Source organism: Lepisosteus oculatus, chromosome 20 (assembly GCF_040954835.1).
Source record: "Lepisosteus oculatus isolate fLepOcu1 chromosome 20, fLepOcu1.hap2, whole genome shotgun sequence".
Taxonomy (NCBI): Eukaryota; Metazoa; Chordata; class Actinopteri; order Semionotiformes; family Lepisosteidae; genus Lepisosteus; species Lepisosteus oculatus.
In genome coordinates this window covers 13,922,162-13,949,323 of record NC_090715.1, presented here as the reverse complement: position 1 = coordinate 13,949,323, position 27,162 = coordinate 13,922,162, and the positions used below count along the sequence as shown (strand labels likewise).

Sequence of the window (27,162 nt, the reverse complement as noted above, 5' to 3'; positions counted from 1 at the left end):
ATGTTAATATTTTAATATGCATAAGGAAGATTAAGATCCATTAACAGCAATGTTTTGAAGACAATATTACATTTGCAATAGGATGACTTTGGAATATGAGGAAACTCCCCTTCAGCAGGCCAGCTGTGAATGCAAAATCTGGAAAATGCAGGACCTCTGCTTTATGAGGGAGAGCTGAGAAGCATACACAGTGCTTTCTGTAATTCATCCAGGACCCCCAGCACACTTCCTCCCAGACGGCTATAAGAGGTCACTCACAGATGCTTTCTTAAAATCTGCTGCTTATATGTTATATATTTAGAATTGCCATTTTTTTGTTATGTATTGTTTGCCAAGTCATTTGCAGATTAAAAAGAGTCCCACATATAAAGAAAAGGAGAAAATGCAGGAAGATGCTGCTGGCCTGCCCTCCCACAGAGCCGATCACGTTTTGACTTCCTATAAACTCCACACTGACTTATGGGTGGCTCAGCCTCCATGACACCACCAGCCTGGTTTACCTTGAGAGCTGAGAGAGCTCTGACCCACTACCCCTTGAGACTCTACCCGCCATGCAGAGCTGTTCAAGGAATCAAGGCTGGTTAGCAATTTGCAAATAACATCTACATCATATAACTTGACCTGTTCATTAATGAAGACAAAGCATCTTTAATGACTGTACTGCTTTCTTTTCCTGGGATACGTGGTTAAAATGTCTTGTAACATTCATAGCACAACCGCTGGAAATGACACAAAGTATAAAACAAAATGGGCAAGTAGAGGAATGACCATTTGAATATGTTCTTATACTTACATTTTCTCGTATTTCTTTTGATGCATGAATTGTTATCCAGATTTGGTAGATGTATAACACCTAGATTTTAAGAAAACAAATCACCCTAAATTTAGCCATGGTGGAGGTGGAAAAATATTTTTTCAAAACGTTTTAAGATTTAAAGAAATTTCAGTTTGCTTTGGTGGTTAAAATCAAATTCTGCACAGGTGAAAACAGTTTTGAAAGCCTTCTTCATCTCTTCTCATCTCATCGAAGACTGTCACTGAATAATAACCACATTCAATACCCTTAGAACTGGGTTTGTGGGTTCAAATCACAGGCAGGGAATTGTTCTTGTACCCCTGAGTAAAGCACTCGATGCTTCAGTAAAATGCACAGGAGTGTAAATTGGTACAAATGCACAATACGTTGCCTGGCATAAACAAATCTGTCAATTTCATGAGTAAAAATAATACCTGTTCTTTTTTCTTCCTTAAAGTACTATTAACACTTTCCAGGATTCTCATAAACCTTCTGAGCAACCAGAAATAAACTGATTAGATTTCGTAGTTTTGCATGTCAAACATTACTGTTTTGTTGGAACTAAGCTCCAGTAATTCTTATACAGTAGCACCAATTTTACTGGTTCATTTAATAATACAAGAAAAGAATTGCTCAGAATAGATAAGTCACCACAGGGGCAACTGCAGAATCTTAAACCATGCAAATGGTGACATTTCCATAACTGTACGATGACAACTAAGAGATGGTTTCAAAACTAAGTTTGTAATAATAATATACACAACCACCACGGAGATCAGCAACCTGCCTTTCCTTGGAATTCTATATGTAACTCTATCAAATTAAAAAACAAATTATGTTTCTACTTGAAAAGAAAAGATATCACTAAGCAGTTTACAGACTGGCCTATACACTCAACCTGAAAGCAAACAGTAACTATAATATGGTGAACATAACATGAAATTGCAGGAAAATGTTTTAGTTCTAAACGATTTTTAGGTCTGCAGAGAAGTAACTAAAAATATTTTTCAGATCTTGATAAATGTATTGTTTTGAAGTAACAAAAAATGAGAACACTTCCAGAGTTTTGACCTACTAATCTGTATAAGAGAAAGTCATGTGACGGAATATCTTCAGATATTATCCTTCCAAGCACAGCCGGACAGGTGCGTACAATGACCATGTCCCAAAAGCCATACTTGCAAAATTGCAATCATATGAAGGCCTTGGGGTGTCCCACTTCTAAATTGTGTTTCACAGCACCCCAAGCAGCCCTTACTGCACCCTTCTAACAAGTCCGCATCAGACTAGAGTTCTGAAGGTTATAACCCACATTCCTCGCGGAAAGGTGACATTTCATGTTGTAACCTATCACATCGGAGTGAAGCTGCCATGGAGAAGAAAATATTGAAGTTGAAGTAAAATTGAACTTTTTTAGAGTTTCACGTAAAAACAATTAGGCTACTTTAGATTCATATGTACTCTAGGTCTGAAGTGTTGAGGTAAAGCTATTAATATTATTTTGTTAACTGACTACAGCATTTTGACTTTTGAAGAGTTGTTTACAGTACGGTGCATTTTGTACACGGAAAGACAATGCTTTTAATAGTACAAAGCTTTGAATTAACAGAGTGCTATTGCCAAGTTTTCCTTATTTAGTTTAGTTCACCTGTTTTGAGTCGAGCCCGTACTACACGAATGAACACGTACTGTCCTTTGTGTACTTCTTTTGTGTCGGGACAGGTGAGATCATATTCAGTCTGGAAGTTGGCCGTGACCGGCAAGTGATGCCTCCCAAGCGTGTCCTAAGACTCTTTTGGTAACAGCGCAACCTTGAAAGCTCTCGCACCTTAAGTCCACACCTGCTCCACGTTGCAAAAGTGTGGTTCTGGAGGTAGGGCTTTAGGGCTTATCGCGACCTTTGGGACACATCACATGAGGGAAACCATTTATGAAACCCAGCTGCTCCGGATGAGCACAGACCCAAGGTTTTAACACTCTGATTCACTGGCAAACTGCAGCATCTTCAAGAGTGCAAATACTGCACTGGGACTCATTTGTAAATGAACCGTTTAGTGCTCTAACTTGTTTTGATATCCTTTCAGATTCTCTGCTTAAGTGAAAGTGCATATTACCACAGGGAGTGGGCCTTGTTGAGCGTTAGTGCAGCCTAGTATTAAACCGATAGCAGATCTTTACGGGCCAAATAGATGCAAATTTGTTCATAAAATGCTTTACATGCTGGCTTTGCTTGGAGTCTGCCACCAACAGAATGGAATGATGCCAGATCATTGTCTGAACCATTGTTGAACATAAATCATGGAAGTAAATATGCCAGAAGCTATTGACTGAATTCAAATGGGATATCACTAAATCCCAAAAAGTGGATTTGTGTTTACTCGCCTCTTCCTCTCTGAATGTCAGTCTTTTTTGTACACTACACTTCCTAAATACAATACCACCTGTGCTTGGAAATGCATAAGTTTACAACAAGCTGAGGAAGAAACAGCTGGAAAGAACAATCCAGAAGAACAATCCAGAATCCAGAAGTACTTTATCTTTTGCTGTTAAACATACACCATTACATTAATATGGCAGCAGCAGATATTTAACAAAAAGGTTGGAAAATGTAAAATGTCTCTCCAGTTCTGCATCAGCTTCATCTATTCAGTAAGCAAGATGTCCTATAATCCCTCTGACACCACTTTGTTTGACGCACTAATTGGAGTTTTATGGTTTTCTTCTGCCCTTTGAAGATTTATAAATCTCCATCTAGCTCTCCTCTATCCTGTCCCCTGTCGAAACTAAATAAATTCAAATCTTACAGCCCGTTTGCACACTGATGTGGAATTTTGCTTAACTCTCCACTCCAAGACCGTCAGCCCAGACATCTGTGTGCAATTACAGGACAAGAGCTTTACTGACAAATAGACTGACAAAAAATTAATATAAATCTCTCATGAACACAATGGCAACAGCTCTGTGTACTCAAGTTAGAAGAAAACAGAGAAACAGGTGTAACTGTTATCTAGCCACACAACAGCAATACACTACAGGGGTACAGGTATTTTAGGAAATGCAGCAGATCAAATTGGTGTGCACTTCTGTAGGCTTGCGTTGATTCTGTATGCCAGTATACGGTGGGTTCCATTAAATATAAAACTAAATGAATATTTTGGACAAATGCAGAAAAGAAAAGAAATGCAATTGACTTTGAATTACTACACGCTCAGGCTGAATGAAAACCAAAAGCCAATGCAAGCTCCCGAGTAATAGAGCAAGCTATTCCTGAACATAACTTTAAAAGGTTACAAATGAAGAGGAAACTGTTGGCCCATCTAGCTTGTTTTGGTTTTGAGCAGCTTACTCTAATCTGAGGATCCCATCCTACTGTTACTCAAAGGAACCTGAAGTAGCAGCGCCGATTATACAGCTGAGTAACTTGTTCTGCAGTCCTCGATTCTTTGTGTAAAGAAGTGCTTCCTGTTCTCAGTTATAAATCTACTTGCCCCCTGATAAACTACTGAACACTTCAGTTCACTGCTGGATGAAATCTCTTTAGCTCTGCGCTAACAGGGTTGGTGGAAACCAAAACGTGATCCAAAGTCTATGAAAAGAACCACTCCAACAATGAAACACACACTTGGGACACATACAAAATTAGATGCACTTAGATTCTTGGATCAATAGGCAGCTAAGGCAATCAAACAAATACAGTAAGATGGAACAAATGACATTCCCTTCTTTCTAACCTGAATTACATAGTCATAAATGCCTCATCATTATTCACAGAAACAAAACAACCCCCTGCAGTGGTTTTCTCTTGTCAGCCCCAGACTGACCAGGCCTGGGACTGTAGACTTCTCTGAATGGATGCCACAGCCATGTAGATCCTATTGGAACATGTCATCAGCTGCTATCTCTAGCTAATACTCAGAGCCCTTCCTCAGTTATTCAGCTCCAAGATAGCGGGGAAAGAGGCTGGGCCAAACTGGAAATCATCAACAAAGCCAAAATGATAAGAACCTTTGCCTGAACATGAGCATTAGGGGGAGAGAGAGAGAGGATGGGAGGGAAGAATTCTGATAATAAATGAAATCTTAGAAATGAGCGACTATCAACGAGAAATCAATCATTCTGGACTCTTGTCCAGAAGGATGGCGCCAGGGAGAGATAAAAAGAAGGGGGAGGGTGGGCTGGAGGGAGGTAAGGGTTAATCAGAGGTCACATTTTTAACAGATAAGATGGTGTACGCTTGCTTGAAAAAGACGCACCAAGAAACAAAACCAGCAGCATTTCGGAACTTTTCAGACCATGGAACGCCAAATAAAAAGTCACAACATACATTTTAATCTGTGAAAGCGGTGAAAATTTTTCAGAGCCAACACTAAGACATCCATTTAAAAACCAGGAATATGGAAGACTGTCAAGAGCAGGACGTGACAAAAACAAAAACGAAACAAAGCTTCAAAAGTCAGTAGCACTGGCTATGCGTCTCTCCTCGAGAGAATGAGATTAATCGGATAATTTACGATTGAGCTCTAACGAGTTCTGAATGCGTCTCGTTTGTGATTGCAGGAGCACTGCATGATTTGCCAGAAGCTAACTGGAGGAGCCAGTTTAAATCATCAGAAAAGGAAAATGGCAAAGTGGACTGGGATGAAGATCTGCTCCACCTAAGTATTAAACACAAGGCAGTGAAGAGACAGGTGCTCCTGATAAAACTAAATGCAAACGATGCATTGCAACTCCATTCTGTGCGAGTTTGCCTCTTAATTTGAGCCAGTTTATCTGAAGAACAATCAATCTGACCACATCTTTTGCGCCTTCCAAAGGTACTGGGACAGCAAAGCCAAAGTTTTTAATTTGTTTTACTATCAAGAAATCTGTAAAAGTGATCATAAGATTAATCCAAATGATAAGGGTAATAAAATATCTAATAAATTAACATGTTTTATCTCATTTTAATTCGACCCCGTGATTTCAAGTGATCCTAAGTATGGGAAGCACATTTCAGAACAATAACCACATGGGGTTTGCAATCCATTAACCTCACAAAACACTTAACATATAAGTGCCTCACTTCAGTCAATTCGAATCTATGCCAGTGCTTCAAATTTTAAATCCACATACAATCGAATTTAAATCTGGAGACTGACTTGATCAGTCTACGAACTTCCACTTCTCTTCTCCCAGCAAACACCTTGTTTTGTCATGTTTTGGGACATTATCATGCTGTAAAATGAATTATTAGTTATAACACATCATCAATTAAAATAAGTGAATTAGCTTCACTTAGGATGAGCAGTTAGTAGCTCCATAGACACAATCACAGTCCATGGTGATTTTAAACCTGAATAATATATCTGAAAATAAATCTTCCTTCGAGGAATTTGAAAGACATTGTAGGGAGAAAAATGAATCTGTCCTCAGAGGAGAGAACTCTCAGGGAGCTACAACATCCTTACTGCCAAGTTCTGAATTTTATTTACCAAATTTCAATAATAAAAGTACGTTTTTCTCTCCTTGAATAGTTCTTATTCAAAGCAGGGTCTTGCTTTTCCTTGAAATGCCTTGATGAACAGACAAAACAATGTCCAGTAAGATGTTTCAGAACGATAGCACTGCTTTGAACAGCTGAATGAAGGATGTTCAGAGCGCATTAGAAAAAGGGGCTTCAAAATGATTTCATTCACCAGCTCGAGTTTCCTCTCACCTCTCTGGCCTGTTCCTCAGTGGCGTCTTCCTGTTGAATCTTCCCTCTGTACGGTCCCCAGACGGTGTCGATCAGAAGTCTCTGTCTAGCCCGGACTTTAGCGTCTCCATCGGCAACGCACAGCTCCAGCTCATCTGCACAAACACAGAACATTATCTCCTTGAGATCCAGCCAGCATTATTTCTGGGATCAAACACAGCGGCAAAACTTGCACTGCTAAGAAGCAAACCTCTTCTGTAACAATGTCTACAAAAGGCATAACATTTTTCAAAGCAATACTTGGCAAGCTGAGTAATATCAGGATTAAATAAAACAAAATACACTTACACACTCCCATTTATAGATATTATTACACCGTTTTTTCAAAGCTTCGCTGACTGTATCTACTGGGAGCTGCCATAGTTAACTCTGAACTCGTATAGTACAACTGCAAAAGGAGCCTTAAGTCATATACTTACTACTTATTAGACACATTCCCTTAAGTCCCCCTAGAAGTTCCTATACAGTAGCTAACACATGAATTCACATGAAGTCCAGTGACACAGTTACAGTGTGTAATCTTCCACTTTAAATAGATATTTGACATTGCAACACCTATGCTTACACTTACACGACTGTCTTGTACTCTTCACATGAAAATTGATATTGTAGAAGAAGACAATTTCCATGTATTAAAATACCAGAACATTGGCGCTCAATAATTCTGTAAAGGGGGAAAAAAGTCACCCTTCTCCAAATAACACAAGTAGACACCTCAAGGCCTTAGAGCCATGTAGTCTCATGTTCTTCTGCACCAATTTGCATTACTATGAAAATAAACTAAAAACTGTAAATTTATCATATTCACATCCTTCATGTGTAATACAGTATTTGAAATCAAACAGATTGTCCTACCTAAACAGTACTAATGCAGAAACCACTTCCTGAGGGGTTTGTTTTATCATTATTGCTGCGATTTCTGATTCTAGCATTGTAGTATATGATGAAACAACTTGGACTTTTGAAAAGGATGGATGATCGTTACTGTGATAACCAGGGGTTACTAAAAAGTAAAGGGTTTCCTCTGTTGAAATTGTTCAACGGCAATACTGACTCTCGCAGTGGCAAGTCTCCAGTGAAACACTTAGAATTGTTAAGCAAACGACACTAAAGAAAATGTTTCTGAAAGCTTTTCCACAGCACTTTGAAACTGACCACCACCAGTCTGCAAAATTCACTCCATGCCACTAGAGGGGGTTTGGTTTTTAAGTGACCACTGTGCTGAAACCAGGGCATCTTGGTTTTCTATAGTAAAGAAAACAAAAGAGTACAACTTTTGATTATTTCTACAAGAGATTAAGCAGGAAATATGTCAACGAATGCCGGTGTCTGAATAAAATGTAATGATGCCTCAGTAAGTCAGTCAAGAGAGACACTTGATTTGAACATATTTACTAAAATAATGACAGACTCCCTAAACTCAGGGGGGAAAAGTGCAAGTGCAAACTGATCTGCTCGATCTGAATCACAAAGGAGAGCCACACAGTGTTGCAGCAAAGACGTTTTCTCTTTTTTTAGTATGGACATTAGCAGGATAGTTTTGTGTCTTTGTCATAAACCCTGTTTAACAGCTAGGTCAAGGTGTGAATTCCCAGATTATTATAATTCAAAGACAAAATAATGCATTAACCTCTCCTCTTCTGTTTCTAAGAGGCGATTAAATACGAATGTAATCAAAAATGATAAGACTGAGTATAGAATCAACAGCGAATCAATGGCAGCACTTTAAAGGACAAGTCCATCCCAGAAGGAATTGGCAAAGGTTGACTAAATCCATTACTACATTATAAGAGGAACCACTTTATGGAGCAAGTGGAGAAGAACAAGGTGGAGCTGAAGATCACAGAAACACAAGCACAGGTCAAAAAAGTTATCAGAAAGATTCTGGGAGAGTGATATAAACAAACATGGCAATGGAGACTAAAGCGATAGCAGTTATTTTCAGTACTACAACAGCAGATGAATGGTTTTGGATTGTTTAGGACAAGTCTCACAGGAGATAATAACAATACAAAATAGCGCAGGTTAAAGACAGACAGAACTCTGTAATGAATAATATCAGCATAGAACAGGCAGAAGTGCTGCAGGTCTTAGAAGAATGTAAAACAAATCTCTAGGGTGTGATGGTATCTTACCAGTTGTGTAAAATGGTATTATTTACAGACCAGTAACACAACTCTTATTTATGTTCAGTCTTTATACACAACAAATATGGGATCCAACAACACTCATTAAGTTATTAAAGACTCTTTGTGCAGTTAACAACAGTTAATTCCAAGACACTTTATACTGTAAGAACAGAATGATTTCATGAAATCTCATTTAGAATAATTTGTACAATTTGTGGTTCCTACGTTGCCATAATACATACTGTTCTTCTGGAATTAATCCAAACAAGATTCACTAGGTTTATTCCACAGTTTAAAGTAATGTCTTACACCTCCAAGTTCAAATCTCCAGCTAAAAATATAATCTCTTTAGGTTGGATTGTGAAGAACCTGATTCAATTGTTCGAAATCCTCAGAGGTATTGATGAAATTCTCATCCCACTCAATGAAATTCTTCAAGATCTGCTATGAAACACAAACCAGACAACTCGAGCACTAACTAACTATTGGGAAGTGCTTGCAAATCTGAAAACAGCAAGCACAAAGGACTGTCGGTGTCTGGGACAAGCCGCACAGTCATGCTGTTGAAGCTGGTACCTTGACTTCCTTCAAGGAACAGCTGGATAAGATCAGTTCGCTGCTAGCAGCCAGACAGGCACGATAAGAAAAGAGGCCATCTGGCCAATCTTAAGTTTATGTTCTTATTTCCTCATCTAGAGCAGAGTCCACATTTGATATTTTTAATTACTTATAAAATAACAGAACAAATTATTTGGATAAGAAGTTACGCAAACTTTTTCTAGGTCTCAATCATTTGCTGCCACTGAAAAATGTTTGTAAAACAAACTTGCAATTTGCGTATCAGAGCATGGCCAGAAAGTTCTTACAATCAAATTTCCCAGAATCCCGTTATGTTGTTCATGACGAGTCTTGAGAGGGACAATATATTTATAAGCGAAATGAAAAGCACTCCCTTTTCTTTTGTCTGCAGAAGATTCAGAATCCCCCCCCCCACACACACACACACACCACCTCCACCCTAAAAAAGACTGTGGTTTTCAGCATCTTGTTCAGGGGGTCAGGATAAAGAAGTGTGCAGATAAGGCTGTTTGTCTAGCACTCTCCATGTCAAAACACTCATCTATCTTCAGTGTATCAATCCCCAACAGAGAAAAACAAGGCAGCCTCAGATAAACGGACTTTCCCAGCCAACTCTGAGAGACAAAGAAAGAGAGGGAAGGCAGAACAGAATCTCAGGTTAAAAACTGTACGCTGTGCCCCAAGACAGATATAACGTATACCTTTCCCTTTTTAGTCTTTCAAATTCAAACCATTCTCTTTGCTAAGAAATGGCACGGATCTACTAGGAACCACTGCAAAAAATATCTAATGAAACAATGGAATTTCTTTTAACAAATATATGGCTTCCAGTTTCAAGGAGTCCAGTATTATGACATGCCACCATTTTGACCAAGACTATCAAGCAAATGTGCTCTAGACACAAGCAATGGTTATTTACTTATTTCCATCTGAATGTCAATTCCTTTGCAATGGGCCACTGCAATTCTCTGTAATGTTCATCTGTAAAACAAATTACAAAAAAAAATGTTCTTCACATTGATGAACTGGTGTGGAATTGTTCTTTATTTTATAGAAAAGCTACTGAAACTGATTCATCCAAGAGGAATATTACATCCAGGAACAGCTGCATTTTATGCAGTGGTTTTGTGCATCTGGAAGGTGACCATTAATCAGCCTAAGGGTGTATACCACCATCATTCCCTTTAGTTCAAGATGATCTTTTGGAGATGAGCTCACAAAAGATACTCTGCGGCTTGATTCATGCATTTCCAGATCCAAAAGAGGAACAGAACTACATGAGCCAGTTCTTAAACCTAAATAGCATAAACGTAATGTAAGCACATATCCCATTCCAAGAAACAACCAGCACAACACTTAAAGGGCAAAAGAGAGTTTCAGGCATGAATATGCCACATTTTCTTCTTTCATTTGGTTTTACATGATTTGCAGATGAACAAAAAAGTTCAAAGTTAAAAGTAAGGTAAGGGAGGGTTCTTATAAACCTCAGTGAAGGTATGAATAGTCAGTATTAAACCATGTTTTATTAAACCCAGTTAGTTTTGGAAAAAGGCTGTAACATTACTTTTTGCTTACGGCCCAATGTTGGATAAGTACATGATGTGATCATGTGATGCCTATTTCCCTTCAGACAGAAAGAATCTCTTTTGATTGTAGTGAGGGTTAAGTAGTCAGATTGTTGAATAATACAGTGAGAATAATACAGTTCTCATTTGTTGCTGTTTATGTTATACAGCTCGATCATTTTCCATACAACTCATGCTGAATTGCATCTCCCCATTACATCTTCCTTGGAAACATATAACACTATATTTCATAGCAACCAAAAATGTACCATTTAAAATTACTCAACACATTTTGACCACATCTGGGTTAACCTTGTATTCATGACTGAACTCAGTGCAACTCCCGTATGTTCCTGAATAAAAAAGGTCATTCTGCTTAACACAGCAGTGGGATACTGACATTTAAAACAATGCAAAACTTTTTAGGTCTCTTATTTCATTTCAGTTGTAACAGTATAGCTGGACAGAGGAGCCCAGACACTACGCTATTAAGAAGGACATGTACAGGACTGGGGGCTTCGATGGCCAAGTGGGGCTGCTAATCTACTCAGGACTTTTTATGGTGGAATGCAGATTCTCTCACTGACGGAGGAGTGGGTCTATCAAAAGTCAGCTGATAAGCACCATTCCAAATGAATGAGAAGAGGATAAAAGATACGTGAAAAATGTGAAACTGTAACTGCTAACTTTAATCAGCCGTTAGCTCATTCTACTAATCTAAACAGAGGGAGTGCCCCTTTTCAGGTGGGCTCAAGAAATGAATGCCAACATCGACATGAGCACAAACACACCGTGTGCTAAGATCACAAAGGTTATGATCCAGATTATACATTAATATTTGACAAAAATGGCAAAAATATTGTATCAACCGCAGTCGTCAAGATTGTGTATATGTTGCTACTAGAAATCAACCGGTAAATTAGGAACCACCATACATTCTGACCTTTTCTTGACAGCAATGACACATATCTGAGGAAATGAAAACAAACCCACCTACCATTTCTAGATCAAACATCTAACAATAAAATGGACATTTTGTCACAACATTTAAACTAAGCAAGCTGGGGTGAACTTTTGTTTCCTGCACTGATGTTAACCAGGCTCTTTCCAAAAGAAGAAAAAGGAGGCCTTCGGTGATATTATGTGTCGCCTTCAGTGAAGTTCCTGTTTTCAAAGAAGGATATGGAAAGGAAAGACACCTTTTTTTCTTTGCTAATGGTTTTGAAAAGTACAATTCATTATCAGAGGGAACAAAGTTCACTGCCTCCATCACTCCATCGGGGGCTCTGTATCACCACCACATACTAATACAATTCTTTTATCTAATCTCACCATCTAACTCCCCACACTAACAAACTCAGGACATTGGTTCTCTTTGGTCACATGATCTGGGATCACTGGAATTATTTCTGTCTCCACGATTATTAACCAAGTTGTGCAAAGTATCAGTGTATTTGTGTTTGATAAGCTAGAAAACGGGGGGGGGGGATGACTGTACATCTGGATATATGATTCATCAGCCCAAAACAACAGTCTGGTCTATTTTCCAAATACATACTGTGCATATAAACTCCCCCTGCCCAAAACACACACAGCACACTTTTCTTAACTTCTCTGATTCCAGCAAGGGAGCACAGGAGAACTGGATGAGCACAGTTAGGGATTCATGATGAGATTATAAAACAAATGAACATACTGTAGGAAGCTGCACTGCAGATTATGTGAAAAGGATCATCCATGCTTCTAGTCAGTGGTGCCGAACGTCAGTCCTGGAGAGTTCCTGCAGGTTTTCATTATTAACAGCAAAGTTCATCTCATCATTTGGTTAACGGAACTGGTTTAACACTTTTCAAAGGACTTGAGCTGCTGATCATCGAAGGAGACCTAAAACGCTGGCTGGATTTGGCTCCCAGTGACTGGAGTTGCATACCAATTTCTGTTGCCTTGAAATGAAATTAAAGGAGAAGCCATGTTCTTAATCCCACAAGGGCTACATTTTCTGTGTAAACATTTTCCAAGAGGTCACCAGTTCCCCTGATGTGCCATGATACAGGTGCTACATCAAATAAAGAATATGAACAGAATGCTTATTCATCCAGTTAATTGCCTTGAAGGATGAAATCAAGGTGCTGTTCCTTTGAATGCCTGCCCAATCTATTTGTAGGTCCCAAATAATTTATAGCCCTGTTCTCTCTTCATTGTATTTGGCCTTTAGCACCTGGATTGGTCTTTGGTTTCTTATTCAGATTTGGCTGGTACTCACCACAAAGGACGGGTAACTTAAGAGGATAGGACGGTCCCCAGGACAGAGCTAAGTGAAGACTAAAGACTGCAGGCAGGCCATCAAACAGGCCTTAGGTTTGACCAGCAATTTTTTTTCAGCCATTTTCAGTTGCAGTTCTTAGTCAGGTCTTCTTGAGGGGAGTCAAGACACCACACTGGAGATAACATATTAGCTGTAATCATAAATCCCTAACTTTCCAAGAGGACAGATAGAGGCTATTTTGTAACAAATGTTTCTTTTGAGTGCACCAAATGAGACAGGAGTAACGATGATAAGCCAACTTTGTAATGATTTTAAGATAGCAAGACAAGAAACAGACCCACAGATCTGAGGGCAGTGTCTCAAAAACAGCCTTTGGAAGTTCATATTCATGGGTTTTAAAACAGCATGGATAACTGGTTTCTGTATCTCTGGGTGCAGTTATTTATACAGCACCTGTTCATTGTCAGCACATGGCCAAAGAAACGAAACACTATTTCAGCTTGCCTTTCAAACTTGAAACTATTATCCTTCACGTTAATGACAAGCCCTAAAAGTACTGTTTTTTAAACAAACATTCCTAAACCCAAATCTGAAGCTCCCATCACACAGACTAAATCCATCAAATGCAGCTTGACTACCTGAAGCAATCCAGTTGCCTTCAATGTAACCTGTTGCAGTAATCACATCTCGAATATGATAGTGGGCTCTGTTAATAGTTGCCAAATTAAAAAAGGAGTTTAAAGACCAGCTTCATTTCAGTGTTGTAAATTGTGTAGAGTGTTTTTTTATCAGCCGCTTGCCCTGTAACATTTATAATCTCTTATAATTTTCCTTTCCCTCCATGGAAAGTAACAATGCCCAGCACCCTTATCAATAGCATTGCAGCGATGAATCATTTGGGGTCTAGTTACTCAGCAGCTGTCGATTTTACAACTTAAGACAATAAAGTAATCTCTCTATCATTAATGGAATGACTAATGTAATTACCAGCCGAGGAGATTAAGTAGGATCAAGAAAAAAAAAGGCAGTGCTGTCCTCCTTTTTGCCAGTTTGTGTAGAAAATCAAGGCAGGTTTTAGTTCTTTGAGTCTGGGTTTCATTCAAAATGGCATCAGGGAATATTTCTTTCAACCACATCTACAAAGACCTTTTCTCTGAAGGGTTAATAGTACTATACATCCATTATCAGGAAGCTGCTTATCCTCATGAGAGCTGCAGCAAGTAAGAGCCTATCCCAGAAGCCTTGGGCGCAAGGCAGGATGTGAAAGCCAATGACTCCCCTCCTGTACAGGACACTAGTCTATCATGGGACTAAAGAGATATGGACAATTTGCATCTCGTCTGATCTTAGCAGGTAACCAAGGCTGTGCCTGCTCAGGACAGGGGTGAGAGAGCTCTGACGGAATATTAGGATGCTACTGTGAATGGAGGTGGTGGAGCAAAGGGAGGAGCTCTTTCCTCTGGACCGAGTGTCTGAGAACAGTGACCGGGGCAGCTGTGCTGATGCAGTGCCTTCATGAAACTAGGAGTAGGCTACTCCAGTTCTGGAGTGACACATTTGTTCCTACTTTTCAGTCGATCCTAGACTTCAATGACATAATCAAACTAATTAACTGGATAAAAAAGTCAAACCGACTGGTTCCCAGGTCTTAATCGGATCCTAACTGAACAGGAATGTGGCACTTAAAACCCACATTGCTAGATTCTGCATAAAACCAAGGTCCTACACTCCTTGGTGATTAAAGAATGCCATTCGTAATAGGTATTACTTGAATTCCACTCTAGATGAAGGGACTTCTCACGTCTGCCCCTGATCTGTCATTTAGTGCAGCTGCTAGTATACAATGTCACCCCTCTCTGTATACAGTCAGGTCTCAGCCTATACGTAGAGAGCTTTGTGATGCAGACTTGTATGTAGGGCAGCCACAGCCTCAATTTAACTGGTTGAACCTTTTATTGAACTATGTAAAATGCTGAAAGTCAGAACAAAAAAAAGAATCTGAAAGCAGGCATTGAGACTGAAACATACTTGTACTTCCATGCATTTAAACGTTAACATCATCTCTGAAGAAAAAAGATGAATTCAAGGTGTTCAGCACAAACTAGCCCTGAAGAGGGTTAGGTGTCTCAAGGAAGAGAAAGAGTTTAAACAGAGTGCAGACAAACCAGTCCAACAGCCAGTGTCTATTTTTGACAAACAGGTAAAATCCAGACCAGAGCCACTGCAGCTCACTGAGCCAGAGCTCTTCCTGCTTTCTGCAGAGTTAAGTGCACTAGAGACCCCCCCACCAGGGATGGGACACCAGGCCATTGCAGGGATTACCTCCAGCAGTGCTGGTCCTGTTAGACTAGGGGCAATACATCTCACTCAAGGGTGTCTCCTGCAGACACTCAACCCTACAGCTTATGCCACCCCTATTTATAACAGAAAAAAAGCTGAAATCAAATAAATTGAATACAAATTCATCTGACACATGGATATTTTGCTTTACCTGCTGCTAAGCTCATCAGGCCACGTGAGGTTCATGCAGTAATTTTGAAAATACATCCACAAATCCTTATCACAAGCAGCACTGCCACTGCACTGCTGCTAAAGGCAGTACCTACTCAAACATTTTGCCAGCCTGCAGATTTTGAGTGAGCATTCTTAAGTCCTGATCTGAAAGAAATGTATTAAAATAAAGAAAAATGTGTAATCCACTTAAAAATAAAACCTTTTTTCCTTTAAGCCCTGGAAGGAAATACTGAATCATGCTTTGCATCCTGAAGCATAAAGCAAATCCCAACCAAAGTCTGCACCGAAGCAGGGGACACGCACAAGACGGACCATGAGACATCTCCAGCGATGGATGCTTAAAGGGTGATTTGTACATTGTCATTCATTCACAACTTCCAACTGTTTCCGATCAAACGGGGCACAGGGAGACACTGAAAAAATCTGGTGAGTCTCCTTGTAAAAAAACAACACAAAATCCAATTTCTGGAGCAGCGTTCATTTAAGCTTTAAACTTTCCAAAACTGATTTGTGCGAGCTCTTTTCTAAAACCTTTAAATTAAATTGCATTATTCTGATACAATCCATGGAGCAGACTACAATGAGGTTTATTAGCTGTAAAGATTAATGCAGTCTTAAAATCAAACCCACTTAGAAAACAGAAGATTGGACCACTGTACACAAGAACGGATATCTGAATCAAAACATGCCGCTCATTTGAAACTTGAGATCTATCAATAGTGTTTAGACTTTAGCCTCCAGCCATCTTGTATTAGCAAAACAAACAAAGCTTTCCTGTACAGTATGTGCAATCAAAAAAACAAACAGAAGATCGAAGACAAACTTTGCTTCCTTGATGTCAAGTTTTGCATTTCTAAAAACCAGGAGCTGAATAACCTTCCTCTATCCTGTATAGACTTCAATGACAATGATGCTAAAAGCTGATGATCTGTGACAATGGTACCTCAAATTTAAAATGACTCTCCAGTGGAAATGTTTTGGAAACAATGGGGCATAGTATGTATTTTAGAAAATGTAAAATATTTGCATTTTAAAATTAAAAAAATACGGAGGAAAAAAGAACATTTAACACGCAAAAAGAAATAATAATCTCAACAAACTGATCTAATGCACTTATAGTTCAGAATCAGTCATATTGAAAAGGCTAATATAAGCAAAAAATCTTCAAAAACCTATAGTTTAAATTTCTATTTTAATTCCTGTTAGTCAAGCTTGACCCAGGCAATTCTCCTTTGTGAAATCCGTCTCGAGCATTTCCCACAAGAGGCTAAAAACCATTTTAATAACTGTAAACAACTTATTGATTTTCCACTCCTGTGACCCTGACTTTGAAAGTTTCCATCATTATTACCTCACCCAGCCACTAGGTGTCATTATAAATGAAACTAAAAAAACAGAAGCCCCCTGAAGCACACATACCATACCAAAATAAAGCATCCTGATAGAACTACATATTGGGGAACAACATTGCATAATTGAGCAACTGTTATGCTTATTGAGCAATACGCAATAATGAAACTGCACTGATCGCTTCAGTCATGCAAAGAGTTTTTTTATTATCCCAGTTGTATTACATGCAAACGAAGCAGTGCAGCTCGAGTTTTTCCACCAGCGGTTCTATGTAAAATAGATCTCTTCTGTCTTCAGATCTCGCACTCTGGGAGATGCCTGACTACAGACTCATGAATTAAGCTCCCTGTTATACAATCCTTGGCATCCCCTTGCCCACTCCCCCTCCCCTCCCTCTATCTCCGCTAATTGATTTTTAAAAAGACCATTGTTGATATCAAATGAGAAGATCACTCCCGAGCTATTGATTTTTTGACACAGTACAACAGAAAATCTTTATCTGTGCGCACCTCGACCCTTGCTAATAGGTGGGGTTTCACCTTAGCCGAATGACAAATTCCACATATCATGGGACTCAGCAATTCGACTTTTTTTAATTTACCACCTTCTCTTTTTAATGGAGCCCAGGAAAGGAGCCTTGTTTCCTGATCCCTGCCGCAAATTCTACTCAAGAATTTAGGGAGAAATACATATCTCAGAAAAACAGTCAAAATAAGAGGTGAAAGCAGCAATAATGTGCTTTAATGAAAGAGGAGAAAAATGGAAGCTGTGTATAGTGTTAAGAAAAACGAGTTTCTGAAAGGCCAACAGGTGTTTGGTTTTGGACAGGACCCGGCATATCTACACATCTACAGTATATCAGGTTTTAGTCCACTTCAACAACACAAATGTCGTCAGACACTCACAACTTAAAGTTCAGCTTCACTTCAACTTCACTGCACTGAAAAACATGGGAAACAAAGTGACAGCATCAATTGGCTCTTTTTAAATGATTCTACAGAGCACAGGCTTCACAATCCAACGACCTGTGGTGAGCTAGCAGCCCAGATGTAGAAACTGCTATCACATGGGTGTACTGTAACAGAGTTTGAATTTTAAAATACAATCCCACTGACAAAGGCAGAAAGGTGCAATGCTTTAAGCCTGTGCTTTGCACGTTAGAATTTCATTGAGAATCACTGAAAATATCATTGTACATTTGGTATTTTTTATAAACAATAGAACTGTGGTAAAATTGTGTTTTGCAATTTGCAATTGTGTTTTATTTAATTGTTTTAGAGTGCTTTGGTGTGTTACATATATTATTTCTCCATTTAATAGTGTTGAATAGTTGCAGAAGTCACAGACTGCAGCATTTCCAGATGTTGGCTGACACACTTTTGTCAGCCCATGGACACCTTTATGTGCATCACCACTGCCACAGAGCATTAATAGTGGACAACAATGGACAACAGGAGCATCTGGAGCAATTATGTTAAAACCCCTCTATCTTATTTTGGTAAGCTTTGGTAATGACATCATTGATTTTTCTTATTGTTCTGGATTCTAGTACTTTTGACAAGGTGTTGTTAAGGAATACACATTCTATTCAAATGGGAAGAGTGACCATATTATTAGTTTGAAGTGTAAATCCAATGTAAGTTGATTCCTATATAATTGTACAGTATGTTATGCATTTCAAATCTTTGTGGGTGTAAACTTCCTGTTCCATGATTGCACAAGATCTGAACACCCATTTGTTAAAACGTCAATGGTTATAAATATAAAAATCCTTTGGTTCTGAGTTGGTTTTTGAGTTATAATGCATTTTAAGTTTAAGTGGTTAAAGTATACTGTATGTGCTTAAAGTCCCCACTGTTGCTTAATTACAACTATGGCTCAAAAATATCGTATTTATAAATTTGGGAATTTCTTTAATTTAATATGAAGTGTTTTTGTGATATAAAAGTAAAATATACAGCAGCAAGAGCTGTTCGCCCTCAGGTATCAGAAACAATGTGACCTCTCTCTGAAGTTCCTGAACCTAACCACTCAGTACTCACACTTAACACTTCCCAATGTCCTAACATGTAATGAAATCAACCATATTTCTTTTACGTATTTATAAAGATAGCTAACCACTACACCTGACAAAACAATAGCCTTTTTCTCTGTTATCATATTACATTATCATGGAGCAGTAATCAAGTTCTTTCAGGTCCAATGCTTTCTTAGAAATAATGTCAGTTGAAGGATACAGACAAGATAATTAGGAAATTATTATTTGTATATATATAGGTAATCCTGTCATTACATGAAAGAAAAACAACCCATTCAATGAACAGTACTGAACCCCAGTATCATACTTATCTCTCTGTAGATTTTGTTTTACAGAAATGTTCGCCCTTCTAAACAATTTTTCTGACAATTGTTTTAAATAAATTCTTTGTCATGGTTGACTAAATTAAGCAAGGACATAACTGGGTTGTTAAACTGCAATATGGCAACTCTGATAAAAAGTCATTTATTTCATCATGCACATTTTCAGTTCTCCCTTGTCGATATCTTCAGAATCTAAAAAAAATTCCTGCAGTTTTGTGAACTATGTTCAAGTTGGACTGTCAAGCCTGCATACGATCACGCCCAATGTGTAAGCATGCCTTGTGTCTTTAAAACAGGATCTTCCGTTTACCATGAAGATAACAATAATTAACTTGACATTTCTGTTCGCATGGAGGCAGTACACTAGGGATTTCTGATTTTTAAAAACATTTTTTAGTTAATTGCAGCTGTTAATGACAAATGAGTCTGGGTCGTGTCAGTGGGATCAAGCTTTTCAGCCTGGCTGTGACGGACTGAAGCCTGATCTTCGAGAACAGGTGGACTGGGACTGTATGTTGAATCTCACAGATGGAAAATTTGCACCCCTTTTAAAAAATATATTTTAAAGGGATAGAAAAGGAAAGCCAAACAAGAAAGTAGAAAAAGGAATATGTTTCAATTTTGAAGAAGAGGCATTAATTTTTCTAAACAATCCCATTGTCTGCCCTTTAGACGATGAATGTGGACTCAGTGCTCTGCAAACACCTTAAGGGATTTTGCTTTGCTTTACTAGCGTCACTCAACGTTCTTCCTTTATAATGAAGATGCCACTCGTTGGCTTGACGTCTCGAAGCCGCTGGCTCCAAAAGACAGGGGCAATGATGAGTTTCGAAAACCCGTTCTCGTAGCAGTGGCCGGACCCCGAGGAGGAAAAAGGCATGGAGACCGGAAATGGGAGCAGGAGGAAGAAAAGAAACAAGCTGGGAGAGGTTAGGTGGGAATACTGGGTGAGGTGGGAGGATAAGTTAAGGTAAATGATACTAGGATGCCAGCAGCAAAGTCGAGCGCTTCCTGCACTGCCAATGGAAGGTAACAACTTGATAACCTTTGTTAAGTGTCCTGCTCAGTCCACTCAGGACGGACAGTTGCCATGGCAGTGCTCCAGGGGTAAGATCTGCTTAGAGACACTTCACTAGAACCAGCACAATTTTCTCTCGATTCCACAAGAACGAGCAGGATTGGAGGTACTGTAAGTCAAAAGTCACCGAGAAGAAAATCCATCTGATCTAATCAGCTGCGCACTGTTTTCCAAGACATCAACCTTGCTGTATCTGTTAGGCACAAGAATACTTTGTTCGCTGACCCAGAACAGAGAAGATAAATTCAGTCGCAACATCAAACATCATTTTCATTGGTGTTAAAGTTGGAGGAGACAGCTCTGCAATGCATGGGCCAAAACATGCAATCTAGATCTGAGTTTGCCAGGCTAAGATAAGAAAAAGGTAAACTGCTCTTGTGCTTTTTTTTCTTGCAAAGATGAAATGATTGTCAAATCCTACAAAAAATTTTATTGTGTTAAAGATTCTAACAGGATTCTAAGACTAAGAGTTCCAATCCAGCCTACGCATGGAACATTTAAATAAGATATTTTCTTATTTAAAAATAATTTCGTAAAAGTACCTGTAATTGATGTGGAACTAATAAATGAGTAATGGAATACACTTTAAAAGTAAGTCTTTTAAAACTACCTTATCAACAGATTGTTTGCATTTTCCATCCTTTGTGGAACCAGAACTGAGGGAACACAGGCATGCACTGCAGAGAGAACAGGGTTTGTCTTCAGAAATCTGTATTATTTCATCAAAACAACCAGCTGCCATTCATGCTCTGAGCACAAACAGAAAACTGTCCAAAGGCTGTGCAAACCTTAATACACAGAATTTCTGTGTATGAAATCTCTACTTCATTAACAACGCTCACACTATTTCTGCAAAACAAGATAATTTGTATATGGCTGAATGAAATTCAGAGCACAAGTGGAATTCAGTTAGATTACAACCATTGTCATAGCTGACAAAATCACGAAATGCAAATTTTGTATCTGTTGAAAAAACACATGTACATTAATATTACTTCAAAAGAAACCACATATACTGCATGTTATATTCAAATACTTGTCTTTGAATGATATTAGCCTGTTAATAAAAATTCCCCGATATTAAACTGTGCCCTACTCCTTTAGACTCCTGACCCTTTTTCTTAGCATGCAATTGGAAAAACCAGAATACAAAATTATCATTCTAATGCAAGTGTGCTTTAAGTATTAGGCAGATTATGTTTTACTATGTATTTTTGTGGTTATGTGTGTTTACATAACGACAAAGTATAAGCATACTGTAGACATGAAATTAAAAAATTGGTGCCCCCTTCTTTTTCACCCTTTTATTTCCATTTCTTCAGAAAATACCGCAGTGTTTGAGATTAAAGTTGTCTATACAGTTGGACCTACACTACTCGAAAAATAATGAAACCTCTATAGCATGGAATTTGATGGATAATCATAAATGTTTGAAAAATCAGAGAGAAGTGATACAAAGGGCAGGTCGGGTATTGGCCTTGTGTGTCTTACTTCTTACTTCCCTTATCCTTCTGTCACAACTTCAGAATTGGAAATTAAGGACCTAAAAAACTGAACCCGCAAATGTATTATGAGCACAACACAGAATAACAAGATACTTCTTTACATCACAGGCGATTGATTTTTTTTAGCAACACTCACTGCTGGTCCTCTAATTGTCCCATTCAAACCATTCAACACTGTACTGTACATTCCGCTGGTATCGAGGTTTTTCTGTGTATTGTTTTGTCCTGTGTATTCAATAAATGCCCTGAGATTATTTGTAACTACTGTCCTACCTGTTTCTTTGCTAACAACATACATTTCACTGCTGAACAAAACCTTTACTGTATAGGCAGACTAGTATAAATTCGCAGTTTAAGTTACAATGGTTTGAATAGATCTATTTCATGTAAATATCTGATCAAACAACCCCAGGAGTTAAAAGAAAAGGGCAGACAGAAATGATATTCCCATTCCCCCATAAAACACAAAATTCCTGGAATTTTCCATGTTCTCACTTAACTTTAGTACGATGATTCTGCTCTCAAGAAGGAAGAATTTCTTCACTGGCCAGGTGTCTTACATCACAAAGAACTTCCAGAGAAATAAATGGCATTATTTTTCCCCAGTGGGATTTCAGTGCTTGTACCTGCTAGAACTAGGTGTATAACCAAATTAATAACTGAAAACTACAATTGTATCTATTTGCTCAGCAGATACCCTTATCAAGGTGGCAGGCAGAATATACAATTATATATAAAGCAAATATATAATAATTTAATCAGCCATGATTAAATCATTAGGCCACATCTGACATCTGTTCACCCTTATGGTTCACAAGAAGAGTCCGTCTCCTCCTTCACTTACATACTGTATTCAAGTTGTTTTTGGCTGTGGAGCATTCATCCACTACACAGCTCTGCCGAAATTGCTCTGATGTCAAACATAACCATTCAAATCTATGCTTCAGGAATGAGTGCTAGCAAAATTGGTTGCTTTACTCCCAAAAATAAACAGGGCAAAAAACAGGTTAATCTTATTGTCTCTTCTGCCTTCTGCACATACTCTTACACGAGTCACGCTGGTCTCTGCTGCTGCTGCTCTGTTGGAAGGAAGTGCGGTAGGGAAGGAAAATAGAGTTGCACAAGGCCCTGATACCCATTACTGAAGAAAGGTTTGTTGGCACCTGTGTCACAAAGATATAGAAAATGTCACAGAAAATGTAATTTTCTGCCATTCAGCCTGGAAAATGGTTTATGCTACAAATTTATTCTAGATTGACAGAGACTAAGCACAAGAAAGCATCAGAAAATCAGTAGGGACCCAGACATGAGAACATAGAAGCAGTATAAGTAAAAATGAGAGAAAAAAAGACCTTAAGCACTTTCTCTTTTAGAACTTACAAGCAGAAAGTCACCCTGTGTTAAGTACTCTGTACTATATACAAAATGTCCAGAAAACCTGCATTGAGAAATTGAAAAAATGAGATATGTTACATTACATCATCTTATATTTTTAATACCAACATTAAATATTCAATACCAAGCAGAAAGGTCAAACAAAACCTGTGAATTCCCTTTCATGTACTAATGTCAATTTAAAAACAGTACCACGTGTAGCCAGGTGTGACAGTCACTGAATCTGAAGCCCAAGGTGACTTGCCAGCAGGCAAAAAAAAGGTATTTAAAAAGTCTTCCCCCTCCCATCATATTTTGTTTAATTTAAATGTTTTATTATTGTTAATAATGAAGAGTCCTCAACACAGAAGACCGAGCTATTTGCGAGATTTTGCCACTACAAGGTGGGGGGAGTAAAATGGGAATGTTGTTAAGGCTGGTATTAAAGAGATAGAAGTGGGGACTCACTGAAATCCCAAGAAACAAGGGAGGATGTGGTTCTTGCTGCAGTGAACACATCCCGAGATACAGGAGTAATCATGATATCCTGTCCCGGAAAGTACTTCACATCACTGATGTAGCTGCGCTTCTGATAGCAAATGGGATGGCTGTGAAAAATGTTCCTCTAGATTACCAGCCAGGCCTATCAATCATCTAGTGGGAAGAGAGTGACAGAGAGAAGAAAATAGTTTTGAAAGGATCCCGGCAAACTGCGGGTGGTAATGTTAACACTTGCCTGGCTGCTGATACCCAGGGCTATGTGTCAGAATGCTCTGAGAAGAAAGCCCTCCCAGCAGCCCTCCTTCTGCTGAAGATGTCAGCTACAGTCGTCCCGCCATTACACGCCTCTTGACACGAAAAACATACAGGGCGAATCTGGGCGGCTTCCTTCAGCTCTAGAATTTCTTCATTTGTAATTCAAAAAGACACCTTAACATCCTAGTTTCATTTGAAAAAAAATAGCTTTAAATTGTTATTTTATTGTATATTACATGCAATTCTATATCACACTTTTTTCTTGGTCTATAATTCTCTCTTTCGCTTCATTTTCTGCTATTTGCTCCTTAACCGCAGTAGAAAATGACACAAAATCCTGAAGCCGGACCATGTTTGATTGGATGATTTTATTACATATATCTGTACAGATAATTCTGGGTCTCTTGACCCGCCATATGATTCAGGCAGCATGAAAGTCAATTCAAAGCCAGATGTGTAGAGTACATGGCCAACACTGTACAGTAGCTATGCATCTGCATGAAATGCAGCATAAGAGGACATCTACTTTCCCTTTAAAAAGGGCCTTTTGAGAATCTACTTCTGGAGCCTGATGCCCTCTATGCCAGATGATTTCAAAGTGAGATGAATTCAGTCTGGCCGGCGAAGGGAGCAAGGGTTAACACATATTCTGGAATCCTGCAGGAAGTTCCGAGCATTTTATCTGCAGTTCAAGGAGCCAAGTTATTTGCCAGGAACTGCTCGTCTTCTACGTGCCAGGGAATGACCCGGATGTGGAAGAGCTTTCCTGAGCTGTATATTACAGCTGATGTCAGGGGACAAACTAACATCCATCCTGCCATTTCTGTTCTGTCCACGCAAAGACAAAGGCAGACACCAGATGTTTTCCTTCATCCTATAACAGCCTTCAGAATCACAAATGCTCACACGTGCAACCTAATTGAAAAGGGATACAGCCCCATAAAGTCTAATGCATTGTCTCATACATACACTTTTCCCTTTTTGTAAATAAAAATAGATGCACCCCCATAATGACAGAAGCAGGAGGGATGTGGGCACCATACTATCAGATAAAGGCTTGTGGTCGCTGCAGTCTAATTTAAACCTCAAATACTGAGCTGCGCAGTATTTTATGAAAAGTTAAAGCACAATTAAGCAACAGGTGCCTGATCAATTAAACAGATAGAGCTACCAACTTCAATATATCTAACAGCAAATCAAACAACAGATAACGCTGAAGAGCCAATGGGGCTTATGTCAAGAATCATAAACATTTTCAAAAATGATGCAGCCAAAACATCTGCACATAACCAGTAACCACAGCTATCTCAGTACAGATATAAAGCAGGTTAACAATAAACCACTAAAATAGCTCTTGGAGGGTGTTGATTGCAAAACTGACATTGAAACTAAATAAACAACTCCCACAGTTTCACAAGACAAAGATTTTTACATCTCTTTGTCCTTGTTATGAAAAACAGGCAAATTGCATTCTTGTTGATTCTTTTTCTGAAAACAATGTATTATTTATACAGTACATTGACACAAGTATCAGACATAGAAATTCCTATTGGCAGATAGTTTTTTTCTAAAGAAAATACCATCTAGAATTGCCCAAACAGCAGAATCCAACAACTCAAAATATACTGCATATAAACTTTTAAGTTAGACTAAATTATGTTAACTAAGTTATGTTCTTCTAAAATAACACGTTTTTCTATTAAAATGCTACATTGGTCAGAAATAAAAAATCATTTTGTGTTGCTTTAACATACTAAATACAGTAACTGTGATGACTTCAGTGCTCGGAAAACTTGATTAAAGTGTTTTTGTTTTCATTTGAAGCAAACATTTTCTTTAAAGTTATAAAAAGGCTTACAAATTCACTACAACTCTACATTCCAAAAACAAAGATCATATAAATTAATTGTTCTAAAACTGTCACCAACTAGATCTAACTAATATGCTTTTAACACTTTAAATAAGACATAAAAATGATTCCTTTTTCATTTTTCTGGCCAAAATACTTCAGATGCAAAATGAAAAAACAAGTCTTTGGTTTTTAATACAATATTCTAGAAAAACTATCAAATAAAACAGAAAAAATAAATATAAAATAAGTCAAATTAAACATTGAGCATGCCAGGTACTTGATTATGTCTGCTGAACATCAGGATTATAAATATCAGATAGCATTATTATTTTACTGTTGGGCAACTTTGATTATGGACACAAACGTTTTATAAAATATTTATTGTATTATAAACTGTTTATGGAGGATGCAGAGCAATTTTAACTGTTGTTGGGTGGGGGTACATTATTATAAAAGACTCTCAGAGAACTGTTTTATATCAATTTCCTTTGCTCATACATAATAAACGCTTGCAGCTTTTAAACCCTGAGTTAATTAAGGAACAAGGTAACTAAAACAAATTCATTGAACAAGAGGGAAAAATTTGGTGATGATATTCTAACATGTTACTGAACTAGTCACCGAATAACACCTTAAAGTGTATTTGAAAATGAAACACTGGATCCTTGCTTTATGAGACAAATATAAACAGACCAAACTTTCCTCTCTCGTTTTCTTGCTAAAGTCAGCTTTCACTGTTCAATTTTTTTTCTTAAATACAAGACAACTCTATCATCCTGGGCCTTCATAAGCCTGATGTTTACCTCAGCACGCCTTGTAATCCAAAGCTATCAATAAGGCAGAGTGTAGGCAAAGGCAGGCAAATGACACAAAATAAACACAGCCATGAAATCCGCCTACACATACCAAACTGAAGTCAGAGAGAATAATCGTGATGATCTCTCCCGCCCTGTCCATCAAGTGGAACAGTTTCACATTGGACCGTTGTGTTCTCTTGCTGATAACAAACCTGCAGGTTTTTTTTCTTTTTAAACAATATGAACTTCAAGCGCTAGGGTAACTGCACAAGAAAGGATATAAAAATATTAAGTAATTTCATCATTCTAATTGTACCCATTATTAATACAGTTCTGCTACTTTACAAAATACTACATGGACCCAACCAGCCCCTTGCCTCTAATTCAAAAGAGCCCTGCTTGTCCCCTCCCTGCCTGACAGCAGGCTTTGACTGAATGACGATGAGGAAGGCAGGCAGCTTGAAACTAGGTTAGAAAGACCTCAGATGCACAGTGTGAAATCTTTC

General features: G+C 38.4%; 1 protein-coding gene across 2 annotated transcripts in view; it reads right to left on the bottom strand.

Annotated features, from left to right (window-relative positions):
• Positions 1 to 27,162, bottom strand: part of zfpm1 (zinc finger protein, FOG family member 1) — a 107,671-nt gene that overhangs the window by 18,773 nt on the left and 61,736 nt on the right. For both annotated transcript variants that reach the window (XM_006641277.3, XM_015368117.2), the window contains exon 4: positions 6,492 to 6,625. In XM_006641277.3, the coding sequence (XP_006641340.3) occupies positions 6,492 to 6,625 (134 nt within the window). The remainder of the gene's footprint in view (positions 1 to 6,491; positions 6,626 to 27,162) is intronic.